Below are 17,061 nucleotides of genomic sequence, written 5' to 3'. Positions count from 1 at the left end.
CAGCGCATCACTTTTTCCACATTTTGTTATGTTACAGCCTTATTCCAAAATGGATTAAATTCATTTTTATCCTCAGAATTCTACACACAACACCCCATAATGACAACGTGAAAAATGTTTACTTGAGGTTTTTGCAAATTTATTAAAAATAAAAAAACTGAGAAATCACATGTACATAAGTATTCACAGCCTTTGCCATGAAGCTCAAAATTGAGCTCAGGTGCATCCTGTTTCCCCTGATCATCCTTGAGATGTTTCTGCAGCTTAACTGAAGTCCACCTATGGTAGATTCAGTTGACTGGACATGATTTGGAAAGGCACACACCTGTCTATATAAGGTCCCACAGTTGACAGTTCATGTCAGAGCACAAACCAAGCATGAAGTCAAAGGAATTGTCTGTAGACCTCCGAGACAGGATTGTCGCGAGGCACAAATCTGGGTAAGGTTACAGAAAAATTTCTGCTGCTTTGTAGGTCCCAATGAGCACAGTGGCCTCCATCATCCGTAAGTGGAAGAAATTCGAAACCACCAGGACTCTTCCTAGAGCTGGCCGGCCATCTAAACTGAGCGACCTCTTCAAAGTCCCTAACCCTAATTTTCATAACCTGATTACAAATAATTTTAATGAGAAATCATTTTTAAGTGTTCCTTAGACCAAAGCCTGGTCCCACTTTTGTCCAAATAACACTACATGAAAATTGACAGAATTAGTTTAATAACAACAGTAGTCATCAAAACAAACCCTTGGGGGGGGGGGGGGGGGCATAGATTGTTTTTTTTTTTTTGTTAGTTTTTTCATTTAATTTATATTTTTTAATTGAGTTAACTAATTTCTAATGTCCCTGCCTCCATTTTGTTTAGATATGGTGTCAGGGGTCACCATGCCAGGGGACGGTTGATCCTCAAGTACTTCACTTCATGTACCAAAAATGGGCAGAGTGGCGACTGAGAAACATAAACACAACTCTTTATAAATCAGGTGCAAAAATGTTTATTGTGCAAATTGGCAAATAAATGAAATAACCAGATCGATAAATAAAGCATTAAAATATTGAAATTAGTTTAAAAAAACTAAAATGGGTAAAATCCAGGAAAGTATTAAAATCATAAATCATCCATACGTCTTCTTAAAATAAGTATCTTTTTAAAAAGAACTAACCATCTCAGGAGAGTATGTACACAATCATACCGCAGATACACCGACCCCAGAAGAGACAACCCCTCACTGGCATAACTAGGATACGTTAACACAAAGTAGGAGCACTCCAATGCTTTAGTCCACAGTACGGGTCACAGGTTGCCATCTGTTGGGTTGCATATAGTCTGAACCAATTTTAATGAAATTTTGCTTGTGCATTGTCATTGGTCCAAGTTAAAATATAAGTGTATATGGCTTATCACGGAGAAGGTGATGAAGGAGACAGCCCAAAAAACTAGTGCTGACATGGGGACTACAGTTCCCATCAGGCTGCAGGAGCGTGATGGAGTTGATGGGAAGGAGATGTCATCGACAGTGCGCACAAAGTTTTCCACCAGTCAAAGCGAGATCTCATTTCACAGATACAGGGATTTCTTCCCAACTAATCTCTAATTTCTTGTCATACCTGATTACAGCTTTTGTCTAAGAGAACGTCATTTTGTCTTAGCGTGAGTTTTAGTTATCTATGTTGAATTTTCAAAAGACAGTTTTCCCCCATTTATTTTCATCTAGACTCTTTTCTGAGAAGGTTTCAAAACAGGTGTGTGGTGTTACCAAATCCTTAAGAAGCAACGTTCCTTACTTTTCAACACCATCAAGACACTTTTAGAACTCGAAACACTCTTTTTACTGAGTTACTTGGTTGTGAAATTGTATGTGAAATGAAGTTTTGCATCATTTTTTGCAAAACTGTATTCAGAAGGTTGTTTTGCTCACCACTGCCTAATATTTTGTTATGTTAATATTATAACCAGTGGACCAAGATTTAGGCAGCTAGGCAAGGTCACACATGAAGACAGCAATTTCATTGCGCTATGTACAGTGACATTGAAGTGAAACAATGACACCTGATTTTTTTAACATAGCAATCAAAATACAGTACTTTCTAGAGCCTACCATCACAATATGAAATAACAGGTTTAGTTTCATGCCACATTTTCTTCTTATATAATATGCTTCCATGTCTGTCCATTTGTCTGTCCAGGATTTTAAATCACCTGTAGCTCGCAAACCATTTGACCTATTGACCTGAAATTTGGTACACATATACTACATGACATCTACTATCCGCTTTTGGGGTGATGATTGACCTCCAAGGTTATTGCTCTTATTATATTTATTTTATTTTATTGTAGAATCAACTGTCGGCAGCAGCCAGCAGGGCACATGCGTACGGGCACTGTTCTCATCCCTACCTCCTTCGCCATCACTTCCTCTACCTCTTCATATCTTAAATCATTCTTGAGGCAGATTGAAGACTTAAGTGCCAGTGTAAGTGAAAAATTAAGGAAAACGTACTAAGTAATTGCAACACAAACACTGACTTAATCAGTTTAAACGCAAAAAGATGCTGACGAGAGAAAAGAAGAAGCAGGCCGCTAGGGTGGAGAAAAGAAGAAGAGCTGCTCAGGAAGCAGCAAGCGCATCAACCTCTGAGCAAACGAATGCTAAACGTACAGAGAAAGAGGATGAAAACTATGAGTGTTCAAGTCAAGTGTATTCACTGCACGTTATTGTGCAGTGTGCCGTTACTGGTATGTTATATTTTCAATCAAGAAATAATTACACCGCCGGTCAAAAGTTTTGGACCACCTCAGTTTTTTCAGTTGTTATGGAAATGCACACAGTTTAATGTCTTAAAGCACAGGTGTCGAACTCCAGTCCTGGAGGGCTGCAGTGGTTGCAGGTTTTCATTCTAACCATCTTCTTCATTAGTGAGCTGTTTTTACTATTAATTAACTTCTTTTGCTTTAGTTTTAATTAACTTGACTCAGGCCCCTGAATTGTCTCTTTTTCCTTAATTAGTAGCCAAACAATAATGAGACATCAAACAAGCCACCATATGACCAGCTCTCCTGTGCCCATCACACAATATCTGAAAATAAAGAAAGGTGAAGGTCTCAGTAAGGTTGATCTCTCAGGTCACCAAAACATTTTGACAATGTTCTTAGAAAAAACAGAAAAATCAACAGATTTGGAAATGTCTGCTGTGGCAGAATGAGAGCAGCAACAAGCCATTGAATTAAACAACGGGCTTAATTAACAGCAAGAATCAGCTTCTCATTAAGAGACTGTTTGGAGTGAAATTGGTTGGAGTTTGAAATCCCAGTTTAGCTGGTCATCTGTTGGCTTATTTCACGTCTCATTTCTGTTTGGCTGCCATTTAATGAAGAAAGGAATCAATTCAGAGGACTGAATCCTTAAAAACAGGGCTATTGAAATGAAGGGAAAAGGAATTAATTAGCAGTAAAAACTACTCACTGATTAGGAAAAGGGTTAGAATGAAAATCTGTAGCTACTGCTGCCCTCCAGGCCCGGAGTTCAACACCCCTGTATTAAAGTTTCATGAAAACAAGGCATAGAAAAAATAAACAATGGCAAATAAAAAATAAGTCAAGGAATCATTAAGTGTACAAAATTTTAATTCATCAAATTCATCTAAGTATCCCCCTTTTGCTGATATAACAGCCAAACTGTGGTAACCCTTTTGATTCAGAATGCCAGTTACTCTGTGCAAGTCACCAACTCTGCCTCCAGCAAAAGAACCCCAGACCATCACACCTCCTCCTCCATGTTTGACAGTTGGTGTCACACACTGAGGAACCATCACCATCACCGACTCGACAGCGTACAAACACCCTGCATGACGAACTGAAGATTTCAAATTCTGATTCATCGGCCCCAAAGACTTTCTTCCATTCTGCAGTAGTTAACAGCTGGTATTTCAAGGCCCTATTTTCTCCCTTTAAGGAATGGCTTTCTTCCTGGCACTATTAAACCTGCAGCACAAAGTCTCCTCTTCACAGTACAAACTGACACTTGACTTTTTCCGACCTGTGCTTGAAGTGGTTGTGTTGTAATCATGCAAGCTGCGGACCCTCAGAAACTTGTCTTCTGATTGGCTGGTGACTTTGGCTCGGCCAGATCTCCTTCCAGTTTCCAATTGCCTTTGGATTGTGTAGGACACCACTGTACTCAATGACACATTGATTTCTTTTGCAATTTCTGTAAATGAAAGGCCTACGTACACTTCTAAGGGTAATAATGCTCTGTCACATTTCCTTTGTTATTTGCCGTTTTAATACCATTATCACTGGAATATGGTCAAAGTAGTACGGCAGAGGGAGTAGTACCACAGTTTATTATTAAGACAGACAGATTTTTTAAGTAATCAACAGAAGTTGGGACACCTGTGCAAATTGTTTGCTTCAAATTGCAAGGCTTAATTAACTTGAATTGATGCAGAACATCTGAAGGTTGTAACCTATTAGTTGTTCGCTGATGAAAGGCCCATTCGTAATATTCTAAAATGTCTTTTTTTTCAGTTTTTGCTAACCTAAACTTTAAATTTAAACCTCTGGCATTTTACTACTTACCTTTAAACCATTTTAGATTATTCATTGCATTTCAACTGCTTAAATTTGAAAAACTGGATAAACTGAGATATATTATATTATATAGATATTATAAAACTTTTGACCAATATTGTAAACACATATGTAAAGAAATAAGTATCAGAAAAGATATTTAATGAAATGTTTAATTATTGAGGCTCATATATCATTGTGTTTTCAGTTTTTTATTGTCACATTTCATAATACACTTCTTTATTTGCCCGTCTGAAATATTCCACCATACGTGACTAACTATGCCACTCAGCTTTTTGTTCAGGAAAGGCTTCTTTCATGGGTAGATCACTGCAGCTCCATGCAAGTGCTACCTGATCTATCCGCCTCATCTGTGCACCTGGAGGACTCCATCTGTTGTTGCACCCGCAGTACTCCTCTGTACTGCTCTAGCATTGGCCATTGGCCACCATATGATGTAAAATCTATGTTGAACCTTAGAGCTGAAGAAATAAAAAGGATCTCACCAGTATTCCAAAGAACGGCCCACTAGGATTTGCTTTGCTAAACCTAACCTTCCTGTCATATTTAATTGTAGCCTCATCCCATATTTTGCCTTTTTTATACATATTTCCTGCTGCTTGTCCTTATGGTTCATTTATTATTTGTCCCTCGAGTGCTCTGCCAATTATAGCAGTCGCCTGAAGCTCTATATAACACATTGACGGCTGAACCATTTATTACCAGAATGCTGCAGTATAAGTCTATGCAGATATAAATATTGAACTCTATTAAAACTCATAAAAAATGTAAAGAAATGCATTAGACGGCCACAATGGTTTTATTATCAATAGTAATTCTGTCAAAACTCTAAAAATGTAAATAAATAAAGTATGAAAAGAAACTGTTAATTACTTATTTTCACACTCAATGTGACTAGAATCCTGCATTTGAATGAGAGTCCTTGAAGCATGGCACCTCACTGAGTCCAGACTTAGCAGCACAAATATAACACATTTCTTATTACACGCAACACATTCGGTAGTTGATAGCTGCTCAGTAGGTAGCAGGATGTCCATGTAGTGTTGTTTTGATGCCTTATGATGAAGAAATGTCTTTGGGTCAACTATTGGTGCCAGAGCCTACAGGATAGATATCGTTCAATTGTTTCTCGCTATCTTGATCTCTGTTGTTGTCATTAAAATATTCATCTTGCAGCAAATCTGGTTGTTTCAAAACATCAGGAACTTTATACCTTGTTCGCAACAGCATAACTACAGACTATTTATATATAACACTACAGTAATCCCTCCTCCATTGCGGGGGTTGCGTTCCAGAGACACCCGCGAAATAAGAAAATCCGCGAAGTAGAAACCATATGTTTATATGGTTATTTTTATATATTTTAAGCCCTTACAAACTCTCCCACACTATTATAAACATTTCACGCACAGTTATACAGCATAAACCCTTTGTATTCTCTTAGATATTAGGTAAGATTCGTTGAAATTATGTATGTAAACACAGTTTACATACAGTAAAACCTAAATATTATTTTAAAGATATCGAACGTCTCCGATATCATACGTTACAGCCATTACAACAGACAGGCCACCAGCAATAAATACGTACAATGCAAGAAAAATTGTATACAGTAAAATGTGTGTACAGCGACACTAAACTATGTAAATGCAATAAGTACTGTACGTAGATAATTAATTATGGTTACTCACCAACAATGAAACGACGACTTGTCCGATAACGATGAGTTTCATTTTACTGCACAACAAAGGATAGCGTTACAGCTCTTCTAAAGGAGCCTCTTCAGGCGACTGTTTAGCACCGCCGTTGTTCTTCTTCCATCACTCTTCAATCCAAATCCCTAAAGCAGATTCCATCCAGACTACTGCCTTATCACGTCCCCTTGCAACTTGTTTTGCGCCCTGATTAAAGGACACTGCGGCCGTAGATCTTATATGCTTTTCCTCCTTTTTAAATAAAAAGAATCGTGGACTCATTGATGCTGTAATTGTGTCCTACAGCGGTGTAGCTGTTTCCTTCCTTCAACATATCCAAAACTTTTACCTTTTCTGCAATCCTGAAGCATTAGCAATAGCGTGCATTAATGCTGAATGAGTGAGATGAGACTTCCTGGTTAATGCAGCACTCCGTTGCTGAGCCAATCAGCAGCACACAGGAACTTAACTGCGTGCTCTGATTGGGTAGCTTCTCGGCCATCCGCCAATAGCGTCCCTTGTATGAAATCAACTGGGCAAATCAACTGAGGAAGCACACGTACTGTAGACCGCAGACATCCGCGAAGCAGTGAAAAATCCGCGATATATATTCACATATGCTTACATTTAAAATCCGCGATGGAGTGAAGCCGCGAAAGACGAAGCGCGATATAGCGAGGGATCACTGTATTTTCCACAAGCTGTACCAATGGGAAAAAAAATCTATGGCTATCCACTAGATGGCAGCCCTGTAGTAGATAATAACTGAGATGCAGCAGCATAGATGGCCAGCATGCTGGTTGCGTCTGTAGTGGCTGTACACTGAGGTATGAGTTATCTTGTATGTCACTCCTCAACAGGCTCAACACAAGTTAACTCGTACCTCAAGTTCAAAGTATTAAGAAGCCGCTGCGACTTTAGCCCTTCATAGATGTATTGATTTGGTAGAAATTCCTTGCAGTGGCTCTCATCTTAAAGTCAGTTTTATGTAGTTCACACCTGTGCATGTTCTTATTATCTTACATCTAAGGTTTTCTTTGGGCTTTTGGTATTATGAATTGAGTGGTTTAATATTGAGGCATGTGATATAGCGGGTCCGCGGCTCTGAATGAATGACCAGTTTTTTAAATAAGTCTATTTGGCCGTGTCTGTCTCCATGGACTTCCTCATGCAGCCGCAGAGAGTTGATGAGGTAATTGGGGCGAGACGCACCTTCACATGAAGATGCAATCTTTCTCAATTGCTTCATTGCGTGATTGAGCCACTGCACCCACGGGGCCGTATAAGTATGGGCCGGCATAGGAAACAAAAGGAAGGAAAAAGAAAACGCAAGAGAGGCTTGGAGAGTGATAGTGCAGCACTGGAGCAATGAACAAGGATAAACCGGATGGCTGAAGAGAGAGGGAGAGGTCAGCACGGTCAGGGGATTGGATCGCGCCCAGTGAATGTGTTGAGGAGTGGGAACGATCAAGGTGGTATCCTCTCCTATAATCCAAGGGAGGACTGCATGTGCGAGAAGGAGAAGAGAGGACAACCAACCCTGAGAAGTCTGGCAGACGCTGACAAGGGCAACCAAGATGGGGGTTGGTAGCGAGAGGGCCGCAGCTGCTGAAGGCTCCGCCAGCTGAGCAAGCCATGGGTGAGCTGGGGAGACGTGGAAAGAGTTGTGCTTGGCTCACTTGCCCCAATGACTGCTGCAGGTTTTTAGTCTCGTTTTAGCCTGGTTTGAAACACTTGGATTTTTACCATTTATGGATTATTTATTGCTCTGTTCAATGTTTGTATGGACTGGGTGTTGTGCAGGGTTGTGGGGTCCAGCAGCTGTGGGGCATCTGTTGGTGAAGAAAGATTTACGGACCTTGACTTTGCTGATGATGTTATGATCTTCGCGGAGTCAATGGAGGTTCTGATCGGGGTGCTCAAGAGACTGAACGAGGAGTCTGAGTGTCTGGGCTTGCAAGTGTCCTGGATAAAAACCAAGATCCAGGCCTTTAATGACCTCTTAAGCACAGTCATCAGCAGTGTGTCTGTCTGTGGAGAGAGTGTCAACCTTGTCGAGAGGTTTACTTACCTTGGCAGTGACATTCATGTCTCTGGAGACTCTTCCTATGAAGTCAGTAGAGTGATTGGGAGAGCACATGGGTCATGAGGTCACTGGAAAGGAGTGTGTGGTGCTCCCGATATCCATGCAAAAGGACGAAGGTCCAAGTCTTTAGAGTCCTGGTGCTTCCCAGGCACAAGCAGAAACAAGGTGTAGGATCCAAATCCAGGACAATGGATCCTTGCAACAGGAGATGTAATTCTGCACCACCATGTCTCCCAGTAACCAATCAAAACAAAAAATAATATGTTCTTAATGCTTGATGGAAATTATAAAAATGTTATACGATATAACATAATATTCTCAGACTCAGTTAATCTAATTTATTATCGTGGGGACATGTACACTAAATAACCAAAAGTATATGGAGACCAGTCCAAATTATTGAGTTCAGGTAGTTACATTATTAGCAGGTGCATAAAATGAAGTCATGCGATCTCTATTGGCAGAAGGGTGGGTCGTACTGAAGAGCTCAGTGACTTCAAACATAGCGTTGTGTCAAGCTTGGGTCACAAAGTTGCACAGGAGCGTACAGGAGGATTTCCAAGAAATAGAAACTTTATTGCTGCTCTGCCAAATGCAAACAACAAGTCTCTTTCCGAGGCGATCCGTGTGACGCTAAAGCCTCATCGTGATGCTAATACAGTATAATACAGTCAGATACTGGGGCAAGATTCTCAATAAGCTTTAGGTATGAACTGCAGTGAGCAATATGCCAGCGAGTTTATAATGGGGGAAAAAAAAATGACTTTAACGAGGTCTTTGGACTTACCATCACATTGTTACTTTTGTTTTTTTTTTCGGATGTTCCGCCATTTGTTTTGGGTGCAAGGCTTGCACGTAACATTCCACATGTACCGACTGGTGTTTTAATGGTGGCGCCAAATCTAAATGCAGTCACGGGTGCCTGGGAAGGTCAAAAGACAGCTATAGGGGGAGTCCATGTTGGATTAGCAGTGTAGGTGTACCATAATGTTTCCGTTTGTATCTTAGTATCCTCGAGGTTAGATATAAATGTTTTTGTTGTTATTTTATTTAGTGTTTTATTATGTTTATTTGGCTGTCAGATATTTTGATTTTTACTTGAAGTGTCTGATTTCCCCGGCAGGCCCGAAATGGTATCTCCCTGTGTTTAGGCAAGCCGACCCTGGGAATTGAGAAGCCTTTATAAGTACAGTTGTGGCTGCAAAAGGGGGTGACGATCGTTCAGAAAGATTTGAGAAGGAGGGTTATGTAGTGCATTGTACGCCAGACTAAGAGGTGCCTGGTGGCTGAGCAGCTGGTTGATGTTAAGGAGTGCTTTAGGCTCCTGAGGACCAAAAATGACTCCTGAGATTGTTTTATTGAGGAGTTTTATTTATGACCTGGGCTGAAACAAAGTCCAGTTTTGTTTTATTTTAAGGCAGCTGATGCCCTTACATGGACTAAAAGTGACTGTATATATATTAGGGTAAGAGCCTCTGTGTTTTGCAATTTCTATTTTTCATCTTCACATTTTTCATAATTAGATTTGTTTAGTCACAGGATTATTTACATATTTTTTGTGCATCCTTTTACATCAGCAACTGTTTTTTTTTTTTTTTTTCTGGGTCTTCTGGTCCAACATCAGTACCTGACCTCAAAGGTGTGTGTTTTTTTGTTTTTTTTGGATAAATGAGTGCAACTCCCCACAGACCAACACCAAAATCTTGGTGAAAGTCTTCACAGAAGAGTGGAGGCTGATATAGCCGTAAAGGGGAGACAACTCCATATTGATGCTCATGGGTTTAGAATGGGATGTCCAACAAGCTGTGTAATGGCTACAGACATTTGGCCATAAAAGTGTATATTAAAATAAAGTGCTAAAAAAAATTAAAGGAACACTTTGAAAACACTTCTGAAAAAGATCTCAATGGGAAAAAAATCCTGCTGGCTAACTCTACTGATATGTACTGGGTAACGTGTTAGGAACGAAAGGATGGAACATCATTTGATGGAAATAAAAATTATCAACCTACAGACGGCTGAATTCAAAGACACCCCGAAAATCAAAGTGAAAAAATGATGCAGCAGGCAGGCTAGTCCATTTTACCAAAATGTCATCGCAGCAACTCCAAATCATACTCAGTAGTTTGTATGACCCCCACATGCTTGTATGCATGCCTGAGATGATGGATGGTATCCTGAGGGATCTCCTCCCAGATCTGGACCAGGGCATCACTGAGCTCCTGGACAGTCTGAGGCATCAGATGGACCAAAACATTATGTCACACCCAGAGGTGTTCTATTGGATTTAGGTCAGACAAGTGAGCGTGGAGGCCAGTCAATGGGATCAATTCCTTCATCCTCCAGGAACTGCCTGCATACTCTCGCCACATGAGGCCGGGCATTGTCGTGCACCAGGAGGAACCCAGGAGCTACTGCACCAGCATAAGGTCTGACAATGGGTCCAAGGATTTCATCCCGATACCTAATGGCAGTCAAGGTGCCATTGTCTAGCCTGTAGAGGTCTGTGCCTTCCTCCATGGATATGCCTCCCCAGACCATCACTGACCCACCACCAAACCGCTCATGCTGAACGATGTTACAGGAAGCATAACGTTCTCCACGGCTTCTCCGGACCCTTTCACATCTGTCACATGTGCTCAGGGTGAACCTGCTCTCATCTGTGTACAGCACAGGGCGCCAGTGGTAGACCTTCCAATTCTGGTATTCTATGGCAAATGCCAATCGAGCTCCACAACAACAACAACAACAACATTTATTTCTATAGCACATTTTCATACAAAAAGTAGCTCAAAGTGCTTTACATAATGAAGAAAAGAAAAATAAAAGACAAAATAAGAAATTAAAATAAGGCAACATTAGTTAACATAGAAAAGGAGTAAGGTCCAATGGCCAGGGTGGACAGAAAAAACAAAAAAAAAAACTCCAGAAAGCTGGAGAAAAAAATAAAATCTGTAGGGGTTCCAGGCCACGAGACCGCCCAGTCCCCTCTGGGCATTCTACCTAATATAAATGAAATAGTCCTCTTTGTAGTTAGGGTTGCCACAGTGCCGGGCAGTGAGCACAGGGCCCACTAGAGGACGTCGGGCCTTCAGGCCACCCTCATGAAGTCTGTGTCTGATTGTTTGGTCAGAGACATTCACACCAGTGGCCTGCCTGCTGGAGGTCATTTTGTAGGCTCTGGTAGTTCTCATGGAGTAGATACCGGTCAGTCCTGCTGATGGGTTAAGGACCTTCTACGAGGGGCCTTGTCCAGCTCTCCTAGAGTAACTGCTTGTCTCCTGGAGTCTCCTCCAGAACCCTTGAGACTGTACTGGGTGACACAGAAAACCTTCTGGCAATGGTACGTATTGATGTGCCTGCCATCCTGAAGAAGCTGGACTACCTGTGCCACCTCTTTAGGGTCCAGGTATGGCCTCATGCTACCAGTAGTGACACTGACCGTAGCCAAATGCAAAATTAGTGAACAAAACAGATGAGGAGGGAAAAATGTCAGTGGCCTCCACCTGTTAAACCATTCATTCCTGTTTTGGGGGTCGTCTCATCGTTGCCCCTCTAGTGCACCTGTTGTTAATTTCTGCTACTTAACTGACCAGATCAATAGCCCAGAAGGTTCATTGACTTAATGCTATACTCTCATTGAAAAGTGTTCCTTTAATTTTTTGAGCAGTTTACATAGTTATATTAGTAAAGGTTATGCACATTTCAGCAGTAGAAATTAACATTTTCATTGCATGCGTTACTCCTTGAAATGACATAACAAAGAGCCTCATTTTTATAAATTCAATGGGGATTGTAAAAGAACAAGAAATGCTGTCATACTTACATCCTTGTAGTACATCTTGCTGCTTTTCTGCACGTGAGAAAAGACAGCAGAGTTGCAAGAAGTTAATAACGGATAGTAAAGGCAGACTTCATGCTTTAGTAATGCAGCTGAATAATTGAAAGGCCAGCCGACATTTCAGTTACACAGTTCGTTACATCGTTAATCAGGCAGCCTTCCCCATGGGGGTCTCTTGCCTCCAAGCTCTCTTGGACGTATGTAAAGATCTGGAGTAGACTTTCTTCTAAAAGGCTGTTTCCTGCTTCTCCGATGAGAGTCAGTAACCTGCATCATCTGTAACTGAGGGTACTGGAGACAGGTTGTCAGGTAATCAGAATTTTAGTATTTAAATACAAGATATTATGGAGCTGTTTAGAACCAAGCAGCAATAACAGCCTATTGATCTGCCAGGTTCCTAGCTCTTTAGTTGTGTTTCGCATGCATTGCAGATAATACCTCCTGTGCAATGCATGCAAATGTTTTAATTTTTGCACAATTTCAATGTATTCAAAGTTAGTATGTATATGGGACCTGATGTGTAATAATCTCTTACTGAAACCCTTTCTATCTATCTATGAATTGTCTTACATGCGTGTCATAGGATCCAAGTTCTTCTCCAGTATGTGATGCCACCCTGGGCCAAGAGGGGGCACTGCCACAAACAGTCTTGTCTTTTTCTTCCTCCACAGTACAGAGAAACTGTCAAGTGAGGGCAACTGACCACATCTCTTCCTGTCCCTGGGCTATAAAAAGACGACTGCCCAGAAGGACTAGAGTGACTACAGCTAAGGAGCTTCATAACCATTAGACAGAAAAAAGAATGTTTAATATGTTTGTCACAACACACAGAATGATTATATGCATTTGTTGTCATTTAGCTGCTTTGGCTACATTTCCCTGTTTGATCAAGGGTATCCTCAAGATTTCACGTTATGTATATGTAAATATTCCAAAATCCAAAAAATACCCAAAATCTGAAACACTTCTCATCCCAGGCATATCCAATTTGGGATACTCGACCTATAATATGTATTTATTTATTTTATTGAACTTCAGTAAAAAGCCAGATTTCCTCCTCTTGTGCCCTCCAACTGCAGCCTATCTATCTATCTATCTATCTATCTATCTATCTATCTATCTATCTATCTATCTATCTATCTATCTATCTATCTATCTATCTATCTATCTATCTATCTATCTATCTATCTATCTATCTATCTGTTCATCAAATGATTGATAAATCAGATTATTGATAAACAGACTTCAATGACCAATCAAGTCATTCTATATTTCTAGTGCTGCTAAGAGTGTCTGATGTTCTAAAACACGGAACATTCAATGACCCCAGGTAATATAACTTATGATGTGCCTTAGCTTAGCATCAGTAGATGTATCACCATAACCCCATGTAATTTGTAGTGGTTGCCAAGATAAAAATGTATTCTTATGTTTTCATGAAAAACAGAGCTAACAAATTTTCTGACAGAATAGGTGGCTATGGAGACCCATGCTTGACAACCGCAGACAACATCAAACGTTTCTGTGAAAAGATCTCACGTTACTCATGTCGTATAATCCACAGGTCAAGTTATTCAGTTTGTTGAAGAAGCCACATACAGAAAGTGCTCTGACAAATGAAAGTGGAACACACTCATACATGACTGAGCATTTGAATTGTAGACCCACCTCCCATATATTTTAGCACATGCTATTTACGTCAATGAGAATATTTTCTGAAGTTTATTTAACAAGACTTCAGTAAAAATTCACATGTTTGTGATGATATGAAACTACAATTGGGAGACTTTACTTGTAGATTATGTGACACAAGTAACATACAATATTTTTATGAATGTTTTGATATTGTTTGCTATCTATCTATCTATCTATCTATCTATCTATCTATCTATCTATCTATCTATCTATCTATCTATCTATCTATCTATCTATCTATCTATCTATCTATCTATCTATCTATCTATCTATGAATGGAGGGAGGCGGCCCCTTTTAAGCTCACCCGGACGTGCTCCAGGTGCCTCCCGATTAGCTTCCGCCGGCACTCCCAAGTGTGGTGGAAGTACCGGCTGCGCACCTGGAAGCACTCCGGGTGTCCCTGGTCTTCTTCCCCCCATTACTTCCGGGTATGGCAGAAGTGCTGAGGGCCAGGGCTCCACTGGCATTGGGGTGCCCCCTTACGGTGACCACGGGCCCCTATAGCACTGAGCTTCTAAGCTCTGTTCCCATGGTCCCCAAAGCCACCAGGTCTTTCTTTCTTTCTTTCTTTCTTTCTTTCTTTCTTTCTTTCTTTCTTTCTTTCTTTCTTTCTTTCTTTCTTTCTTTCTTTCTTTCTTTCTTTCTTTCTTTCTTTCTTTTGTTTTAGTGACTGAAATCATTTGTGAAATATCTGTCATTTTTATTTGTTTTTCTCCTTTCTTTCAGGTCGCAGAGACAAGATGCAAAAAGGTTTGCACTTCCAAGTCTGACCTGAGGTCAAATGATTTTAGTATAGTTGGATCCTTGCCAAGAGATTTTGAACTCTCAAATTATGACTGTTATGGGAAGCCAATAGAAGTTAACAATGGCCTGGGGAAGTCTCAAGCAAAAAACAATAAAAAGCCTCCTCCACCGAAACCTGTCATACCCTCTGAGGCTAAACGAATTGACCTTTATGCAAGGGCTTTGTTTCCCTTTTCCTTTCTCTTCTTTAATGTAATATACTGGTCAGTATACTTGTGATAATTTTCTTTTCATTTCATTCATGTACGATATATTGGCTTTCATGATGTTCTGCCCTAAGGCCGGTGTGACTTGTTCTGCATCTGTAAAGCATCATGTTATGTATATTATAGGTGCTGTACAGTTGGGTACAAAGGAAAACATGAAGCATCAGTATTTGAGTTGACAGCATGACTTTGCAATGTCGAAGCTCAAGCCAGAATTTGTTGTAAAAAAAGAAAAAGATGTACAGCAGATCCCATGCTTGGGAACATTGGGTAGAAAATTGCATACAACTTGTAATGTAAAGAGAAGATTTTCTTTTGTTCTATTTAAAAATAAATGCAGTTTCTGATAACATGCACGTTTAACAAATGAAAAAATATATATATAAGAGATATATAAATATATATGAAGAAATGTCTAATACATTTTATGTAATATTCTCAAAAACAGTAAATCTTTAAAGCAATGGTGGACCATCTTGTTCTTTCTTTAATGGTTGATGGCATTGTCTCCCCATGAAAGATATCTTAGAATGAACACAAGTTGTATCTTATGTGAATTTGTAATAAAAGTATTACATTATTCTATCAATGTACAACTTGAAAATAAACAAATAAAGTTCATATTGCAACACTGAAATTGAATTTCAAGGGCCCATTTTTATACACATATATTTCATTGAATGTAAAGTCTGCGTTCTTAATTTCAGGCCATGCCTTTCCTTTCCATGGAGGAGTATAAATGTTTGTCTTGCCTGCACTTACTTGGATTCATGTTTTAGATTATTGTTCTGTAAATAAAGAATAAAGACAACATCATAAATTTAATAAAACATACAGAGGGTGGACAACATAATGGAAACACCTACCAATATTTATATTTACATTTATTGGCTCAGCAGCTACTTTTATCCAAAGCGAATTACAAAAGGGATCAACATAATCGCTAAACAGGGGGGGACCGTTTGGGAACAAGTGTATATAACACATTTATAACACCTTTATAACACACTGGTGAGGCCTCATCAAGGTTTGCAAAAATAATCATCACAAGTGAGGAGCGTGGAGCAAATTGCAAGCCTGTTACACTTCCTTGGTTACAGAAATCCTAACAAAACTATTATCAGTTAGACAGAAATGAACCGAGCAAGAGAGTCTTATAATGCTTCTTAAACGTAATGAGGGGTTCCAAATCTCGAATGGAGGTGGGCAGCTTGTTCCACCTGCTAGGAGCTACACTTTAAAGGAGACTGGAATGTGATTTGGTGGCATCACCAGATTCCATTCATCAGCAGGCCTCGGTGGGTGAGAAGGAGCATAGGACTTCACATGTGGAATTCTATAAGGAGGCAACAAAAGGATACGATCAAAGTGGAGCAGATGAGATTATTTATTTTGACTTTCAGAAAGCATTTGATAAGGTGCCACATGAGAGGGTGGGCATCAAACTAAAAGAAGTGGGAGTTCAGGGTGATGTTTTTAGATGGGTGCAGAATTGGCTCAGACACAGGAAGCAGAGGGTGATGGTGCAAGGAACCTCATCAGAATTGGCCGATGTTAAGAGTGTGGCCAGCAGGGGTCAGTGCTGGGGCTGCTGATATTTTTAATATCTATAAATGATTTAGATAGGAGTATAAGTAAGAAGCTGGTTAAGTCTGCAGATGATACCAAGATAGGTGGATTAGCAGATAATTTGGAATCCTTTATATCATTACAGAAGGACTTGGATAGCATACAGGCTTGGACAGATTTGTGACAGATGAAATTTAATGTCAGTAAATGTAAAGAATTACACATAGGAAGTAAAAATGTTAGGTTTGAATACACAATGGGCAGTCAGAAAATTGAGAGTACACCTTATGAAAAGGATTTAGGAGTCATAGTGGACTCTAAGCTATCAACTTCAGTCAGTGTTCAGAAGCCATTAAGAAGGCTCACAGAATGTCAGGTTATATAGCGCCTTAATGTGTGGAGTACAAGTCACAGGAGGTTCTGCTCATCCTTTATAACACACTGGTGAGGCCTCATCTGGAGTCATGTGTGCCATTTTGGTCTTCAGGCTACAAGACGGACATAGCAGCACTAGAAAAGGTCCAGAGAAGAGCGACTCCGCTGATTCCAGGGCTACAGGGGATGAATTATGAGGAAA

The 17,061-nt window shown here is 40.0% G+C and overlaps 1 protein-coding gene across 1 annotated transcript in view; it reads left to right on the top strand.

Moving 5' to 3' along the window:
- glrbb (glycine receptor, beta b) overlaps positions 1-15,539 on the top strand; it is a 134,088-nt gene extending 118,549 nt beyond the window's left edge. Inside the window, exon 10 of the mRNA XM_028802666.2 lies at positions 14,632-15,539. Within this exon, the coding sequence (XP_028658499.2) occupies positions 14,632-14,928 (297 nt within the window). The 3' untranslated portion in view covers positions 14,929-15,539. The remainder of the gene's footprint in view (positions 1-14,631) is intronic.
- The last annotated feature ends 1,522 nt before the right edge of the window (positions 15,540-17,061 follow it).

The sequence above is a fragment of the Erpetoichthys calabaricus genome, chromosome 5 (genome assembly GCF_900747795.2).
Source record: "Erpetoichthys calabaricus chromosome 5, fErpCal1.3, whole genome shotgun sequence".
Taxonomy (NCBI): Eukaryota; Metazoa; Chordata; class Cladistia; order Polypteriformes; family Polypteridae; genus Erpetoichthys; species Erpetoichthys calabaricus.
Note: the sequence above shows the minus strand (reverse complement) of the source record. Positions and strands in the feature narration are given on the sequence as shown.